General features: G+C 40.2%; 1 protein-coding gene across 1 annotated transcript in view; it reads left to right on the top strand.

Moving 5' to 3' along the window:
- Positions 1-10,968, top strand: part of GPC6 (glypican 6) — a 1,109,667-nt gene extending 1,098,699 nt beyond the window's left edge. Inside the window, exon 9 of the mRNA XM_079779109.1 lies at positions 6,585-10,968. Within this exon, the coding sequence (XP_079635235.1) occupies positions 6,585-6,787 (203 nt within the window). The 3' untranslated portion in view covers positions 6,788-10,968. The remainder of the gene's footprint in view (positions 1-6,584) is intronic.
- Positions 10,969-20,009: the final 9,041 nt, after the last annotated feature.

Genomic DNA, 20,009 nt, shown 5'->3' with positions numbered 1-20,009 from the left:
CTGACCCCAACTCTGCCCCCTCCCCTCACCCCAACCACCAAAAGAAGAACATTGTTAAGATTACTCAAGACAAGGCTTGGCTGGAATCCCTGTTTTGTAACTTATAAACTAGGGTCTTTAACAAATTATTTCCTGAGTCTCAGGTTCCTCTACTATTCAATGGGAAACACTTGCCTACGAGGTTGTTGGGAAGTTCATTTGAGGCCATATTTTTTTTAATTGATTTTAGAGAGAAAAGGAGAGGGAGAGAGAGCAACATCAATGATGAGAGAGAATCATTGATTGGCTGCCTCCTGCACACTTCACACTGGGAATCAAGCCCAAAACCCAGGCATGTGCCCTGACTGAGAATTGAACTATGACTCCTGGTTCATAGGTTGATGCTCAACCACTGAGCCAAGCCAGCCAGGCAGAGGCCATATTTAAAGGAGCTAAGATAATAACTCATGTGCCATGAATTCAACTGTATTAATGTTCTCTCTATGCAGTCATACACATACAGGAACCATTAACATTTATATCTGAAATATTTAGAGAAATAGTAAAATATAGATGCAATATCACACTTAACTATTTTATTAAATATCATAAAAGCATTAGAAGTTACTTGAAAGGCTACTAAGTGAACATTGACATGAAACTACACTGAATGGCCAGATTATTATGATCTCTGAACGCATAATAATCTGGCCACTCAGTGTATATCCTATATAATAAAAGGCTAATATGCAAATTGTCCCCTCGACCAGGCGTTCGACCAGCAGGCGGGCTGGCCAACCATCCATGTCCCCTCCCCGTGGCCAGGCTGGCAGGACCCCACCCATGCACCAGGCCTCATACACACACACACACACACACACACACACACACACACACACACGCATATACTGAGTGGCCAGATTATTATGCGTTCAGATATCATAATAATCTGGCCACTCAGTGTATATTTGAGTTTCGTCTAAATGGTTTCAAGACGCATAACTATTAAGGCACTTTTTTTGTTAGTTTTTTTTTTTTTTTAAGTTAGCACCTTACAGAGAGAGTTCTCAGGAAAATATTTCTTAAACATGAAATGTGGAGTTGCCAGTGATTCTGTAATTTGGTCACTGATGCCAAAGATGATGCTTGTGTGCTTGAATTAATGAGATAGAAAGAAGTTTCATCTAAGTCTTAGCCATCATCCTATGAGTTGTCCCCTGCAGAAAAATGTTAGTGCTTTATTATATTTTAAATAACAAAAATTAATTTTCTGAATGTAGGGTAATTGGACACCAGATAGACTTCATTGCTATAAAATTTCTCAGACTCACCCCATTATTATCTCCCTCTTTACTATGCCTCTCCTTTCTTCTTCAGAAGAGAACATAAGATTTTAGACTTTTCTGCTTCTCCCTTGCTCATTACTTAGCCTCACTCATCTCAATTTATCTGTTCTGTCTTCTCTAGCTAACAAAATGGTTTATTATCTGGATAATGACTATTAGAATAAATTATTCAAGATGCATAAGGATTAGTTGATATTGGTCTTATTTCTCTCTCTTCTCTTACCTAAAGAGGTTATATACACGTCAGTCTGCAATGCTTATGGAAAATTCTTGAGAAGAGATTTTGCTCCATTTCCCCTTAAAAAGCAAACAATGAAAAATTCAAAGTAGCTAAGAGAGTCACTTGACTCTAACCCAAGTACCAAATTTGTCCCTTCATGTTATGATAGTGTCTGTCATACAAACCATTATCACATCTTCTAGCCATAATCACCCTTATTTCTTTTGACATTTTTAAAAATCACTCATGCATTTGTGATTCCTCTCAGAAAGAGATGGGGCCATTACTTTTCTCATCTGGAATCCCCTGTCATTATTTGCTTACCACATTTTAAATATTCTAAATAGCTTTAATAATAGCTTTGTAAAGGTTAAATTACTTCTTGTTCATGATACTAGTTTAGAACAACCCCCTTAGCAACTCTGTTTTCTCTAAATTTAATTAATGGGCATTTTCCCACTTGTAAAGGCCACTAAAGATAAACCAGAGAAAATGTGAAGAACCTGGTAGATTGTATTCAAGTGATCTTATCTGGAATTTAGATGTCCCTTTTTAAAACAAAACAAATTGTGGTGAGTTGTGCCCTTCTCCTCCAGAATACATTAGAGAAGTCCCTGTATCACCTTAGCTTTTATTTAAGTAGCATCAAGCAGCCAAAATGGCATCAATCTTTCAGGAGCAGCATAACAAGCTCATCACCACTGAAGGGCAGCAGGGAGGAGTTAGGGCTATTGCAAGGAATCACTGAGCAAGTGGGGAAAATAGCAAATGTCATTACCCGGTTTACAATCTCCTGAGTCCTCCCAGGAACAACATCTCACTTATGCCCCATAACAATTCTGTGAAACAAATTGGATTATTCTCATTTTTACAGGATAAGAAGAAACAGAGCCTCAACAAGGCTAACTGATTTGCCCTAATTCACTTAAATTAAATACAGCAAGTTAAAATCTAGGTCGCCTTTGCTGTGGGAACCATGTGTTTTTCCATCAGGCATCATTGTGAGCACTGGGTTTGGTGTCCTCACACATTTCACCAGGGTGTCTTCACACATACTCTGCAAGTTAATCCTATTGTCCATATTTCCTGAGATGAGGAAAATGACAGAACCTGAGTAAGCTGCCCAAGGCACATTTATTTACAATAAAGCTATTTATTGAGCATCTTCTGTATTTCCCCTTAAAGGCATGGGGATCCCATTAAAGGCATGGGATCAGAAGTACACAGTGACACAAAATCTCTGCCTTCAACAAGTTTATATTCTCATGGAGGGGACTAATCCTAATATATAAAAACTCAGGGTCCCTAACATCCAAAACGACCAAAGGCTCAACTGACCAGAAGTCAGTGCAGGGTTGCCGTGGTGACCCAGCACTGACTGCCATGGCTGTGGAAGCCCAGACCCAGCACTGACTGCCGAGGGGGCTATGGATCAGGCCTGAAGAGAGGCCTGGGGGGAGAAACAGGGTCTGATCCATAGCCTCCATGGCAGCTGTTGATCAACACTTGCCTCTCTCTTTCGCTCCGGGCCTGGTCAGCAGCCACACATCTCTTTCTCTAGGGCCTCCACTGGGGCTGCTGATCAGCCCCGCCTCTCTGATCAGGCCCATTGATAGGCTCAGAGATGCTGACTGGCATAGAAACCAAACAATCAGAACCAAATCTGAGTGAAGTGCGAGGAGCCAATGGCTGCCTAGGAGGTGGAGCTTTTGACGCTGACTGGCATAGAAACCGACCAATCAGAACCTAATCTGGGTGAACTGTGAAGGCAGAACCTAAGGCTGAGGAGGGGTTTTAAGGGCAACAGCTGTTTGGTGTAAGGTGTAAGAAAGTGGTTCAATTTTTTAATGACCTGTTTGGCAGTATTGTGCATATAGCTGGCTACCAGTCCAGATATAGGGATTATGTATTTTTGTCTGCCAAGAGCATCTCCTCCTGATGAAAAAGGCTTTCCCTACCCCCATTTAAGCAATCCTATTCTATATAATCTATCTATACTACTAAGAGGGTAATATGCTAATTAAACTGGGTCAACCAACCATCTTCCGGATGTCCGACTTCCTTCTGGACAAAGCCATGGTGGTGGGGGCCAAGGCAGAGGCCATTAGGGGTGATCAGGCTGGCAGGGGAGGGCAATTGGGGGCGAGATAAGGCCAGCAGGGGAGGGCAGTTGGGAGCAACCAGGCCGGCAGGGGAGGGCAGTTGGGGGCAAGATCAGGCCTGTAAGGGAGGGCAGTTAGGGGCAATCAGGCAGGCAGAGGCAGTTAGGGGCGATCAGGCCAGCAGGGCAGAGCAGTTAGGGGCGAGATCAGGCCAGCAGGGGAGGGCTGTTGGGGGTGAGATCAGGCCAGCAGGGGAGGGCAGTTGGGGGTGATCATGCAGGCAGAGGCAGTTGGGGGCAAGATCAGGCCAGCAGGGGAGGGCAGTTGGGGGCAATCAGGAAGACAGGCAGAGAGGTTAGGGGCAATCAGGCAGGCAGAGGCAGTTAGGGGCAATCAGGAAGGCAGACAGGTGAGCGGTTAGGAGCCAGCAGTCCCAGATTGTGAGAGGGATGTCCGACCGCTGGTTTAGGCTCGATCCCACAGGGATCGAGTCTAAACCGGCGGTCAGGCATCCTCTAAGGCAGTGGTTCTCAACTTTTCTAATGCCGAGACCCTTTAATACAGTTCCTCATGTTGTGGTGACTCCCCAACCATAAAATTATTTTCATTGCTACTTCATAACTGTAATTTTGCTACTGTTATGAATCGTAATGTAAATATCTGTGTTTTCCGTTGGTCTTAGGCTCTACAGGAGTGGTTCTCAACCTGTGAGTCGTGACCCACAGGTTGAGAACCGCTAGCTGGGTCGCCTAAGATATTTACATCGTAATGTAAATATCTGTGTTTTCCGTTGGTCTTAGGCTCTACAGCAGCAGTTCTCAACCTGTGGGTCGTGACCCACAGGTTGAGAACCACTAGCTGGGTCACCTAAGACCATCGGAAAACACAGATATTTACATTACGATTCATAACAGTAGCAAAATTACAGTTATGAAGTAGCAATGAAAATAATTTTATGGTTGGGGAGTCACCACAACATGAGGAACTGTATTAAAGGGTCTCGGCATTAGAAAGGTTGAGAGAACCACTGCTCTAAGGGGTCCCCAATTGGAGAGGGTGCAGGCTGGGCTGAGGAAACCCTCCCCCCCCCCCGCCCCCCCGTGCACAAATTTCATACACCGGGCCACTAGTCTCTATATATAAAAGCCCAGCGACCAGAACGGCAGAATGACCAGAATGGCCAGTGGCTATAACACACACTGTGGCAGCCAACCAGCCTGAGCTGGGCCCTAATCGGCCACCCCTCGCTGGCCCCACCCCCAATCAGGGTGTTGGGGTCTGATCAGGGGCGGTGCCGGCCGGCCAACTGCCCAAGGCCCCTCCCCCTGCCGGCCCAACCCGATGGGCTCCCATTGGGGTGGGCTGGCCAGACCCCACCCATGCACAAATTCATGCACCGGGCCTCTAATAGAAAGTAAGAAAACAAGTAAACAACACAATTGCAGCAGCTAGTAATTGATGGAGCTTGATCTGGGACCCAGGTCTGAAACACAGGGTTTATGAAACTAGAAAGACCAAAGCAGTAAGAAGTGGGAATAGAACAGGCCCAGAGGCATGCTGGGCAAGCAAGATGCTGCACTAAGACCACATACTGTTTGGGTACCTGGGCATTGGCTTCAAGCAAGAAATGGCAAACTTTTTTTGTAAAGGACCAGATATTAAACATGTTCAGCTTTGAGGGCCATGTGTGAACACAGAGTTAAACCATGTGTAAGTGAATGGCTGTGGCTACATTCCATTATAACTTTCCATATGGACACTGAAGTTTAAATTTCACATACACATTTTTTCACATGTCACAAAGTATTATTTTTCATTTGATTTTTTCCAAACACTTGAAAACATAAAAATCTTTCTTGGGTTGTGGGCCATACAAAACCATGCAGCAGACCAGATGAGACTTCAAGCCATCGTGAATCAACACCTGGTTTAAAGAGAGAGGCTGGTTGAGACAAAGTCTAACCTGGTTCTTAGGGGAACAGAGGTCAAAAAAAGTAGTCAAGCCCGGCTGGTGTGGCTAAGTGGTTGAGCATTGACCTATGAACCAAGAGGTCACCAGTTAGATTCCCATTTAGGACACATAGTTGTAGGCTTGTAGGCTCAATCCCCAGTAGGGGGCATGCAGGAGGCAGTTGATTAATGATTCTCTCTTCATTGATGTGTCTATCTCTCTCTCTCCCTCCCTATCTCTCTAAAATTAATAAAAACCTAGTTTTAAAGTAGTCAAAAGTAATAATAGTATGTGCCTTCCACAACCTTGTGCTTCTGCTCCTCTGATTTTTTATTCACAGTGTTTGCTTTCCTCTATTTGACTGTTACTTCTCCTTACTTAAAAAAAAAATTCTTCCAAAATCCTTTATGATAATCACTAAAAACAATGGCTCTGGGGTACAAAAAGAGCAAAGAATGGAATTTCTTAAAGTAATTTAAATATTGGCCAAAATAAGAGATATGTTTCCAATGCCAATATGGTAGGTATGGCCTCTCCTTAGGTCTAGAATTCTCTCGTTCCTTATTGGGTAACTCTGGGTATCAATTTTACTGTTCCTTATATCGATACAGTCCACCTGCCCATCACAACCTTGCCCATTAAAAGCAAACCTGTTGATGCCCAACCAGTGTGACTCAGTGGTTGACCATTGACCTATGCATCAAGAGGTCACTGGTTCCATTCCCAGATGGGGCACATGATCGGGTTGTGATCTCAATCCCCAGCAGAGGGCGCACAGGAGGCAGCCGATAAATGATGTTTCTTTCCCTCTTTTTTCCTCTCTCTCTCTCTCTCAAAAAAAAAAAAAAAAAGCAAACCTGTTGAGATGGGGTGGGGGACCCTTGGGTGGGGAAATGTCCCCTCCCACCACCATGCCCAATTCCATTGCGTGCCTCCAGTCTTTCCAGGTTGTGGTCTAATTTTCTTTGTCCATCTGTCCACACCAGGTGATGAATCCAGTGGCTCGGGGAGTGGCAGTGGGTGCATGGATGATGTGTGTCCCACGGAGTTTGAGTTTGTCACCACGGAGGCCCCTGCTGTAGATCCCGACCGGAGAGAAGTAGACTCTTCTGCAGCCCAGCTCGGCCACTCCCTGCTCTCAGCGTCTCTCGTCTGCATTGTCCTGGCACTGCAGAGACTGTGCAGATAATCCTGGGTTTTTGGTCAGATGAAACTGCATTTTAGCTATTTGAACAGCCAACTCACTTCTTTTCTTACACTCTTGGACAATGGACCATGCCACAAAAACTTACCGTTTTCTATGAGAAGAGCAGTACTGCACTCTGCCTCCCTTTTTGTTTTCCCAAAGAGTACCGGGTGCCAGACTGCACTGCTTCCTCTTTCCTTCGCTATCTGTGGGGACCTTGTCTATTCTAGAGAATTCTTACTCAAATCTTTCGTACCAGGAGATTTTCTTACCTTCATTTGCTTTTATGCTGCAGAAGTAAAGGAATCTCACGTTGTGAGTCGTCCCCCTCCCCGCTTTATAACAACTTTTAAAAAAAAAGTAGGAATCATGTTCTTCATAAAATCAGGCCAAACCCCAAGACAACTGCATTTTCAACAAAGAAGCAAACCAGAGAGAAAAATAAAAGAGCTCTAACACTATCAGTTCAGTATTGCCAGGCAACTCCCAGTGTAAGCTTTTCTGTGACTCGTTGGGTTTTAAAAAAAAATGCTATGGGGAAGAAAGTTTAAAAATGTTTTTAGTGAAGTGAAAATACACTGTTGGCTTGGTGGTATCGTCTTGCACTCTAACCATACAGCACCAAACTGATTTAGAAGTACTGGTACTAAATTTGAATTCTACCTTTAAAATGACACAAAATATTTCTACAACTCAGCACCTCCCTCACCCTGACCAATTTCAATTGTAGGAATGGTACCATTCTCCTCAGTTCTCTTAATGTCTGTCCACTGGATCCAATTGGCACAGATTTTCCCCTTCATCTTCAGTTACTAGTGGACTTCCCTATCAATTAGTCCTCCTCAAGGATCTGAATTGAAAATAATCATCAACAAATGCAATCGCTTTGTTTTAGCCATAGGTTGGACATTAATTTGGTTTCTGCCCCTGTGCTCATTACCTCCCAAATGAAGATTTCTTTTAGTGAACTGACAAGCAGTTAGACCCATCAGTGAGTTTTCATTTTTAGCCATTTGCTTTGTGTCAATTGGTTTCTGCATCACAAGGGCATTCTCTTACAAAATAACTCACAACAAAAAAAGTCAAGACAAAAAAAATATATATATATAGTATTGACATGGAGATTTCTTTCACTTTTTTAGTCTTAGTATGATCATCTATTTTTATATCTATATATATATAAATCACAGATTTTAACTTCTTAATTCCAAGCTCAGGGTTGACACACCTTTGTAACAAAAATGTTTTGTCAACCAGCTCTTCTTGTTTTGTGCTGCTCAGAGAAGGGATTCTTCAATGATCTGTGAGCACCAAGAATCAAGAAAGAGACCTTTTTACGTATCTAACTGTCCATTTAATAAAAGTTTGCCAGGGCACACCCTTTTTGCATGAGCGTGCTTTGTCCTGGATGCTCCAGACCGTACTGAGCTCATGGAGAGAGCCATGGGTATGTAGGACATTACTGGTGATGGAAACTGTATGGGTAAAGAATGTGTTATTCACACAAAACCATTGTTTTCACATACAATGCCTTCAGCCTAGGATTCCAACCTGGCACTTGAGAAAATGTCCTAACACAAGAGGCCAATTTAGAGCCACAGCCTAACTGGTCCACCCACGTGGGCCAAAGCTAGGCCCTGTGCTCCCCTGACAGAGAGAAGCAAAATGAACCAAACTGGGGCTTTATGAATACATTGACTATCCATGTGTTTCTTGGTTTTTATGATGCATCTGGGGTTGGGAAAAGTAATGTTTTAAGACACCATAGTACATCAGTCACTGTTAATTAACCCATTGACAGTAATGACATGTAAATGGTATTTTTCAATCCCCTTCCTCATCAAAATTATAATTAGTTATTGATTTAGTCATCACATTTAAGTAGAGCATATGCGGCACAATAGTATTAAGTATAATTGAGCACTTTTGCAAAACTGAAAGTATTTAGAAGCATCTATTGCTATAGTATGCCTAATGAAATATGAAATGTAGAATTCTGAGAGACTTTGTGGCATCTTTTCATTAACATTTTTATGAAATTAACATTTAACCTAATTCAGCATTACATACTTCTAGAAAAACATTTCACTGCCAAATTTTGGCTTTCGGTCACCAATTTTACATAAAATATCTCTACAAAGGACCAATTTATGTTGCTCACGTCATTGTATGTTCAGAAATCAGTATTGTCTTTCTCTGAATAATTAAGGTGCAATACAAATTAAATCAACCTTGGTTTGACAGAATTTTGAGTAATAATTTGTTTTTATGGCTTTAAACTTCAAGTCTTTCCTTTTTTAAATGTGTCTGCATTGTCTTCTATGAAATAGATCAGAATACCTTGTTTTCCCTGTGTTTTCACCCAAAATGGTTTTGTGCATGTGTATGAGTACACATTATATTAATGAATTTGAACCTATGTTCTATACACACTAAACACACAGATAACATATAAACACCTGCTTCATTTATTTCAACACCTTAGTTATTAATAGTATTCATAATGGTTAGATGTAGTGATCCATCTGAGCCAGGCAGAGAGCTGAAATGACTATCAGTTAATGATGCCACAATATTAGTCACCTGCATGAATGTGGTCAAAATTATTCAAATGGTACTTTCTGGATTTTATCATCATTCTAATATTTCATATGATTTCAGACTAATTTAACATGAGATTTAATCTAGTTACTCCATTTCAGAAGAACTTTGGAACCTCATCTCACCCGACCCCACCTCTGACCAAATTAATTTCTCTCATTTAAGCATTGTGATAGGGGAAGCAATGATGCTGCATTATTTTTCATGACCTGACTTCTTGGCTTTGATGTCTCCTAAGTTCTGTAATGACATCATAACCTCTGTTACAAGTAGAGAGGGATGGGCTCACTGAAGTCGGAACTAGAACTTGTTGGGTGATGCTCATAACTGCAAACACTTAGCTTATTGAAGTGCCTCTATTTACATGTTTAGTTATAATATGTATTTTTCTAACAGAAATACACGTCTGTAATTGGTGTATATTATACTTTGTATATGTTACAACAAAAGCTAAACAGAGGCTAAAGTCTTTAGCAGAGAAGAATGAATAACAAATTCATGAATTAGAGCTCTGCTATGGTTCTGTACTGAAGGACAGCCATGACAACCTTCTGTCATCTTAATGAAGGTCAAGTTGGCACTTTGATTGTAGCCTTCCTCGAACAACCTTAGCAATAGCAATCTGACTCCCTTACAGTGACTTACCCAGATAAGTATCTTGTATGACCTGTTTTAATTGTAAGGGATAGAAAATACTACTTGTCTACACTGAGAAACACTATTATTCATTGACAAGCTGTATTAATTATAAAAGTAACATTCTATAACTCAAACTGAAAATATTATTGGTCGCAGAACCCTGATATTTAATTTATATTCCCTGCTGCAGACATTAGCCTACTTTAATACTTTAGCCATTACATATATGTTTTGGCTACACACTGAACACCAACTAAAGTCCCCAAGGAGGAATAAAACCTTAGCAAATTCCTGAGTTGTGATTCTTTTGTTACTTCTATTTGCAAGGCTAATTGTCAAGTGGTTTGATTAAAGGTGGAAGTGTTAGCAAATGAAAGTTTTGACTTATCTACAACTTGCAGAAATTCAAACTCATTTTCATTTACTTACAGTCACTAACAGACCTGACTTTTAACAAGACAAACAAACAAACAAATGGTAGTTTAGCTTTGCCAGCAGAAGAGTAAAGGAGACCATAACTTATAAATTTGCAGTGTGTTCCTCCTCGGTGGAGACATTAGCCAGTGTTTAGTTTTAGGCCAAATTATACAAATAGAGTATTGATTTGTATGCATTCTGGAGCCTTGCTATATCATGATTTGCTACAACATGAGAACTCAGCCTAGCATGGGGCCATGTGAATTTCATTCAAAGTTGAATAGTTCCTGGAATCTTTGACCTTGCCTTGCAAGGAGGTATGTCCATGAAAAGAAACCTAACGATGGCTAATAGTGAGGTCTCTGCGTGCATATGCGTAATATATATGCAGGATAAATGTGTGCACCAATCAAACCTAAAATTTTATGTGACTGTCAAATGAATATTATTTGGGTTAAGATTTTTCATTTCTGATTTGGATAGAAAATTGCTATTAATCTTGTATTAAAATAGTTTTTAAAAATCTACCAGTGCCCTTTCTGCATTTTTTAAATTATTGTCATAGTCTAAATTTCATAGCTTTTGAATTTTTTTTTATTTGAGACCTTTCTAGAAGCTGTAATATTACAAAAGAAAAGAAGAGAAAAAGCACAAAGATTAAATCAACACCGCTCACCTAAGTATACTTGGCATGTAAAATCATGAACTTTTAAAACTTTAGAATATTTACGGTTTGCCAAACATGTGGAAGATACTATATCTGTCTTCTTTTCTATTGGTTTCTTCTCTAAGATAAAATTTAGTGGCTTGAGAACTGATGTCAATACTTTATGAGGCCAGAAAAATTAGATAAAATTGAAAGAACTAACAGTAACATGTTAAAGATTGATTTAACAAGTATTTATTAAACTCCTACTCTGCACTAAACCTGCTCCAAGTGCTGATCCATGATTATCAAAACCACCAGTTGGAAATTATTCATTTTTACTACAGTTAACCATAATTATTATAGATACATCGCTCATTTCAAGATGGTCTTTTAAATAAAGAAAACCATATAAATAAAGTTATCGAGAATACAACGTTTAACTGTAAGCAATATTATAATTTATTCACATTATGACTATGTTGGGCTTTATTGAGAAAAGTGATGTCTACAAAATAGTTAAGGAATTTTAGGATAATTTCATCTATAAAAGCAGAATATACCATACTCCATTTGGAAATAAACTAAATGCAACTTCATAGAAAGAAGAACCATCCAAATGGGTTTTTAAAAATAATAATAAAACCACAGACATTTTTTATCAGGTAACAACAATATTATTTTAATTTGCTCTTTGGATAAGTTGCTGAGATATAGTCAAAACATTTGCACAATTAAGAAGATGAACATAGTACTGAAAGTGCTAGCCATAGCAATTAGACAATAAGAAGAAATAAAAGGTATCCAAATGAAAAAGAAGACATAAAACTGTCATTATTCTCAGATGACATGATACTGTACATAGCTAACCCTAAAGACTCCATCAAAAAATTATTAGACTTAATAAATGAATTCGGCAATGTAGCAGGATACAAAATTAACGCCAAGAAATCTATGGCATTTTTATACACCAATAGTGAACTTACAGAAAGAGAGATTAAAAACACAATCCCATTTATCATCACACCAAAAAAAGTAAGATACTTAGGAATAAACTTAAGGAGGTAAAAGACCTATACGTGGAAAACTACAGGACACTGAAAAAAGAGATAGAGGAAAACATAAACAGATGGAAGAACATACCGTGTTCATGGATTGGTAGAATCAACATCATTAAAATGTCCATACTACCCAAAGCAATCTATAGATTCAATACACTTCCCATTAAAATACCAATGGCATATTTCACAGACCTAGAATGAACTCCCCAAAAAATTCATCTGGAATAAAAAAAGACCCCAAATAGCTGCAGCAATCCTGAGAAAGAAAAACAATGTAGGAGGGATCTCAATACCAGATATCAAGCTGTATTACAAAGCCACGGTTCTCAAAACTTCCTGGTACTGGCACAAGAACAGACATATAGACCAATGGAATAGAATAGAGAAATCGAACCAAACCATTATGCTCAATTAATATTTGACAAAGGAGGCAAGAACATACATGGAGTCAAGACAGTCTCTTCAATAAATAGTGTTGGGAAAATTGGACAAATACATGCAAAAAAATGAAACTAGACCACCAAATTACACCATACACAAAAATAAACTCAAAATGGTTAAAGGACTTAAATATAAGATGGGAAACCATAAAAATATTAGAGGAATCCACAGGCAGAAAAATCTCAGACATATGCCGAAGTAATATCTTCACCGATACAGCTCCTAGGGCAATGGAAACTAAAGAGAAAATAAACAAATGGGACCACATCAAAATAAAAAGCTTCTGCACAGCAAAAGAAACCATCAACAAAACAACAAGAAAACCCACTGCATGGGAGAACATATTTGCCAATGTTATCACGGATAAGGGTTTAATCTCCAACATTTACAGGGAACTCATACAACTTAACAAAAGGAAGATAAACAACACAATCAAAAAATGGGCAACGGACCTAAATAGATACTTTTTGAAAGAGGACATAAGGAAGGCCAAGAGACATATGAAAATATGCTCAAAGTAACTAATCATCCAAGAGATGCAAATCAAAACGACAATGCATTACCATCTCACACCTGTTGAATGGCTATCATCAACAAATCTACAAATGACAAGTTCTGGCAAGGATGCGGAGAAAAAGAAACCCTCGTGCACTGCTGGTGGGAATGCAGACTGGTGCAGCCACTGTGGAGAACAGTATGAAGTTTCCTCAAAAAACTAAAAATGGAACTCCCATTTGACCCAGTGATCCCACTTCTAGGAATATATCCCAAGAAACTAGAAACACCAATCAGACAGGATATATGCACCCCTATGTTCAAGGCAGCAAAATTTACAATAGCTAAGGTTTGAAAACAGCCTAAGTGCCCATCAGTAGATGAGTGGATTAAAAAACTGTGGTACATCTACACAATGGAATACTATGCTGTGGTAAAAAAAGAAGGAAGGAACTCTTACCATTTGCAACAGCATGAATGGAACTGGAGAGCATTATGCTAAGCAAAATAAGCCAGTCAGAGAAAGATAAATATCACATGATCTCACTCATTTGTGGAATATAATGAACATAAACTGATGAACAAAAACAGATCCAGAGATAGAGAAGTATCGATCAGACCATCAAACCTCAGAGGGAAGGTAGGGGAGGGTGAGAGGTCAACCAAAGGACTTGTATGCATACATATGAGCCTAACCAATGGACACAGACACCAGGGGGGTGAGGGCATGAGTGGAGGCGGGTGGGGGAGGCAGTGAGGGGATAAGGACACATATGTAATACCTTAATCAATAAAGAGGGGGGAAAAAATTTTAAATAGAAGATGACCTTATGGTTTGATTCCTGGTCAGGGCACATACCCAGGTTGCAGGCTCAATCCCCAGTGTGGGACTTGCAGGAGGCAGCCAATCAATGATTCTCTCTCATCATTAATGTTTCTATCTCTCTCTTCTTCCCTCCTCTCTGAAATCAATAAAAAATATATATTTTAAAAAAATATGACCTTGATTTTTAAAATACCAAATTGTAAAATAGTGGTGATTAGACAGGAAGTGTTGTTTCACTCCCTGAGAGCTAAAAAGGTATAGGCACAAGTTTGTCTATTTTAATAGGAATTTGCAATTCACTTAGTGCAGATACATTTCCATTCCACAGACACATTTGCTAATATAAACATGTGGCTAAACATACCTTGTTGGCTCATAAATGGGGTGTATAACAAAGCCAGGAAGAATTAAATGCCTGCCTTTGTAGCTTGCTTAAGGAGCTCATACTTTTGCTTCCCTTAAATCATAAAGAAGAGCAAGAAGATGGGCATTTTATCTTGTGAGAGCTCAAGTCTGGAGAGGAACTGAAGGAAGACTAACAGTATTCAGGGCAAACGGAAGAATATTTACCTTGCATAAAGCTGTCTGCTCTTCAATAAGGACAAGTGTCTGTGGATTTTTAAACAAAAGGTTGACCTAGGCAATAATAGTCACGTAGTCTTTCAAAAGATATAGTAATGAGCAATTAATCACGTCCAAACACAGTCTGGGCAGCAGAGCAAGACGCCAAGATTCCTCTTCTCACAACTTCCATCCTAATAGGGGAGAGACAGACAACGCCAAGTCAGTAATAAACAAACTGCTTTTGTTAGAAGAAGTCAAGAATCATATGACTTCACTCATATGTGGGATATAAAACTGAGAACAGCAAATGAACAAACAAAAAACAAGAACTCATAGACATAGACAACAGGATGTCATTACTAGAAAAAAGCGGGGGGGGGGGGGGGGGGGCCGCGGGGGCGGAGAGGCACGGGGATGGGGAGGATCAGGGGAGTAGTGAAGAGTAGAGGAGATCCAGCGTATGGTGACAGAAGGAGATGTGACTTTGGATGGTGGACACACAATGCAATATACAGATGATGCATCATAGAATTGTATATTTGAAACCTATATAATTATGTTGAATAATGTCAGCCCAATAAATTTAATAAAAATAAAACAAGCTGTCCAGCCCATGTGTCTCAGTGTTTGAATGTCAACCCATGAACCTGGAGGTCATGGTTCGAGTCCCTGTCAGGGCACATGCCCATGTTGCGGGCTCGATCCCCAGTAGGGGACAGCCAATCAATGATTCTCTCTCTCCCTCTCCCTTCTTCTCTGAAGTCAATAAAAAATACAATAAAATAAATAAAAATTACACAAACTGATTTCAAAAAATAGGAGGTGCCATGAGGGAACTGAAACGGGAAATGGGATAAAGACAAAGGAGACTCTTTTGTTTTGTTTTCAATTCACTCATTTATATCATTGTCCATGTATTCAATAACTATTTTGAGAGCCAGTTTTAGAAGGCCTTATTTTAGAAGACCCTGGAGATTCATAAGAGAACAATGCGAGTGTCCCCCCACACACACACCCACCCACGTCCCGCGTGGTTCAGGGTTCAGGTTCAGGGTTCGGGCTCTGGAGGAGGCCGCACGCAAATGAAAAAGACTAGACAAGAAAATACTAATTTGGGAATTGGGGGCCAGGCGGAAGCCCAAGAGAAGACTCCGCTTTGCTCGGGCCTTGCGATCCCTTTAATTCAGGTTTGGGATCCACCTATAGCCCTTAGGCAGGCAATTTCCAGTAACAGTCAGACTATCTTATCAGTAAGGATTTACTTGAGACTAAAAGGTGGAAGTTGCTTCAGCTCCCTTTGTCTCCACCAGACAGTGGGTGTATGGCTCTGACCCTTGCCAGAGCCTCAAGGTTAACCAGCCTTCCGGACTTCTTGTCCACCTCTTTCTGCTAGTGAAGGCAATGGGCGGCTTCCAACAGAACAAGACCTGGAGTATCGCTGCTGCTGTTAGACTTACATTCTAATGGTAGAGACAGAAAAAAAAAGTGAATAGATACATCAGATATTCATTGATTGTGCTAAGTGCTATGAGGAAAATTCATAGGGAGATGTCACAGGGGATACTGGGCAGGGACCCCTTCTGAAAAAGGCCATAGTTGATCCACGTGGATGGTTTGAAATTTTATTTTGTTTTATTTTTTTAAAATTTTTAAATTGATTTGAGAGCGAGAAACATTGAGTTGTTGTTCCACTTATTTACTGCGCATTAATTGGTTGTTTCTTGTATGTGTCCTGACCAGGGATTGAACCCAGAACCTTGGTCTATCAGGAGGACGCTTTAACCAACTGAGCTTCCTGGCCAGGGCCTGAAAATGTATTTTAAAGTGAAGCTAGCCAGATTAATGATGGATTGAATGTGGGGTTAAGGAGAACAAGAGGACTCTATAACACTCCTAGATTAAGTGACTCATCAGAAGTTATGTGGCTAGGTGATCCAGGACTGAAATCCATATGTAAATGCTCCGAAAGATTAGTGATCCAGGAGAGTCTCCCCGGGGATAATCCAGCTGTGTTCTAGTGTCAGGAGGGAGACAGCCCTGTGCAGACCTGGAAATGGATATTTTCAGACGGAGAAAAACCAAATGCAAAGTCTCAGCTCAGGAGTGATCTTCGTGGACTGCAGTGTGGCTGGAACCCAGTAAGTCAGTTGTGGTGGTGGGAGATGGTGAAGGAGCTAAGCGGCAGCACTCACGTTAAGGTCAATGGCTAAAGCCATGGTCTTGGTCTTTTACCACCTAGTGAAGCCAAAACCCTGAAAGAACCCATCCCTGTGAGCAGCCCTGTGGGCCACATTTACTAGCATTTGAAACCACATTTTAGCTAATATCTTTATGAACGTCATCTTTATAGGATCTCTATGGTGTAGGAATAATAATACCCTTTTTATGCTGAGTAAAATTAAGCACAGTGAGATTAGTTAACTCACACAGGCAAGGCTGTGATATGAACTGAGATCTGTAACAACTAAGCAGAAAAGTGGCAGGATATAAAGATAACTTTTGTCTTTCATTACAAATGCAATTGAATTATCCAAGGGTGTTCTGAGAATTGGCGCAAGTACATGGACAAGAATTCATAGATGTTTACTTGCACAGGGGGTATGTATTAAAATTTCATGCCAAGCCATAGAGCCATTTAGCTGCTTTCTGTTTTAATGTTTTTTGTTTTCAAAATTAAAATCCTAAGTAAATAAACTACCAATTCTGCGTTCTTGCATAGTTTTGAACTTAAAACCGCTGTAAACCAAAATTTGATGTCTAGAACAGGAACATGTGTAGCAAATCTGCTTTCCCCTTGTTTGCATATCTGGCTTAAACATCATATTCACAGAAAGCAAATTACCCACAGTGCCTAGCCCAATTCTCCGTGGCTCTTCCCATACATTAGCCTTGTCTATAATTTACCTATTTGGGTGGTCAATCTGACCCAAAATACAAATTCAAACAATACAGCAATTAGTCAATTCAAACAACCAGGTTGGCTGCTTGTTAACTAAATTGACTTTTACAACATCTTGCAAAGTCTATGACCTTGAAGACCATCCAAATCGAAGCCTTAGAGATGGTTTTTTCACTTAAATATAAGGCCAGACAGTGAGATACCCTTGTACCTTTCTTCATGTAGTATTCCACCTAATTTATGCCTGATTAAAAGGCATTGGCCATTGCCCTCCTTACCTGAGCAAATCCAGGTTATTGATCACAGGTTTTATCTCTCTCAAAAAGGTTCTCTTTAGACACTTCAGAAAGGTAGGTGAATATCAAGTTAGGGAATATCTATTTCTCTTTCTTGATATAAAATGCCTTAAATTTACATAAAGCATTTCACCCTAAAAGGATCTTTCATAATCATTTTCTTTCATAATCTTCATCCCACTTCCATGAAGTAGATAGGAATTATGGTCTCTAATTTGTAGTTCACAGAAGCTACCTAGTGAAGCCAAGGTCCCTCACTATGTTAATTCTCTCCCTTTCTCCTTCTCTTTCTCTCCCATCAGCTCACCCAAATCTTAAGGACTTCAATGTAAGTCATTCTGGTTCCTATAGACCCCTCACTAATTTATAGAAACAGCCCAATAGCTGGGCCACAGGAACCCAGTAACAATTTTTTCCAAGCCAAGTCCAGTAGAATGATACCCCAATAATCTTCTGATTTATTTCTGGCCCTGAATCATATACTGTGAATTAGCATATACTGAGTTCCTGCATGTGGAAAATTATATTAAGCCAAAGAAGTTTCACCCAACTGTTTTATTCAAAGCTTGTTAGTGACACAGTAATGATTTTATTGGTTTTTATTTGTTTAAACTATTGCATATGAATTAGCATATTAATGCTATTTTATATAGCCAAAGATAAATCCAGGTTCTGTGCATGTATTTATTTTTAAATTTGAGGATGTTTCCTTTTTAATGGAAAAGGGGAAACTTTACCTTGAGTAGTATGTTATTAGACAGAGAGAAAGAGCCATGAGAAATGTGCAACTAAATAGATTTCTCTGGGAAAAAATAAAAAAGACTTCTCCCCACATATAAAATCTTTCTTTCTCTGGAGCAGTCCTATAATCTTTGCCCTCCTTGTGTCTCATGAGCAAGGAGGGTGACATAGGATGGCTTGGAGGAGGCAAAACGAAGAAAGACTAGAAATCCAGGGCCACTTGAAACACATGATGTTTTCTACACTTATTTGATCATTTCTGAACCTTCACTGTGAAAGTATCCTCTCAAAGGAAAGACTCCCTGCACACAATCTTTATATATAAAGAGCCAGGGTCCGTAACGTCCAAAACAAACGAAGGCTCGACCGAACACCGGAAGTCAGTCCTGCAGTCAGTGCTGGATCGGTGTGGTGGAAGTCAGTCCTGGCAACCCAGCACTGACTGCAGAGCTGCAGGCACCTCAGCAACCCAGCACTGACTACCAGGGGGGCTGCAATAAGAGCCAGACAGAGGCTGGGAGAGAAAAGCAGGGTCTGATCGCAGCCCCTGTGGCAGTCAGTGCTGGATCGGTGTGGCAGAAGTCAGTCCTGCAGTCAGTGAACATAGGATCAATTAACATTAAGTGAACACAGGGTCAATTAATATCTCTTTGAGAGGAGTTGAGAATATAAAGTACAGTGTAGAGCAATTACTTATATTATTTCACATAAAACTCTTTCAGCTAAGATATTTTCCTTTATTTAAAATGTATCTTTATTGTTGAAATATTACAGATGTCCCTTTGTTTTAGTTTTGGTTTTTTCCCCATTAATCTCCTCCACGCTGCACCCACCCCTTCCAGGCCTTCGCCAGACTATTGTCTGTGTCCATGGGCTATCCCTATATAATACATAAAAATCTAGAAAGATTTAGATAAAATAAAATAAAAAATATGCCAGGTAAATATTGAACAGAAGAGCTGAAGTTGCTGCATGAATACTGGATACAGACTTGAAGTCAAAACACAACTCATGCGATAAAGTTAGTCATTGTAACATAACAAAAGGTTCCTTTCACTAAAGAGATAAGATGGTTCTTAATATTTATACACATAATAGAACAGTGTGGGGGTTCAGAATGAGCCTCACCAAGATATGTCTCAGTGGTATGCAGATTTTTGAGCTAAGAGCAATTTTAGCTTCAGGTTCAAGTGAAAATTCTGCCCCTTCCTTTAAATACGTTAAAAAAAATTGAATTAGAGGCCTTGGCCATAAGACATTATCCTACATAATAAAAGGCTAATATGCAAATTGACCGAACAGCAGAATAACCGGTCGCTATGACGTGCACTGACCACCAGGGGGCAGATGCTCAATGCAGGAGCTGTCCTCTGGTGTTCAGTGTGCTCCCACAGGGGGATCGCCATTCAGCCAGAAGCCGGGCTCATGGCTGGCTAGCGCAGCAGCAGTGATGGGAGCCTCTCCCGCCTCTGTGGCAGGGCTAAGGATGTCTGACTGGTGGCTCCCAGACTGCGAGAGGGTACAGTCTGGGCTGAGGGAACCCTGCTCTGAGTGCACGAATTTCATGCACCAGGCCTCCAGTATAAAATAATGGCATTT

Source organism: Cnephaeus nilssonii (assembly GCF_951640355.1).
Source record: "Cnephaeus nilssonii genome assembly, chromosome: 8".
Lineage (NCBI taxonomy): Eukaryota > Metazoa > Chordata > Mammalia > Chiroptera > Vespertilionidae > Cnephaeus > Cnephaeus nilssonii.
This window is presented reverse-complemented; position numbering and strand designations above follow the sequence as displayed.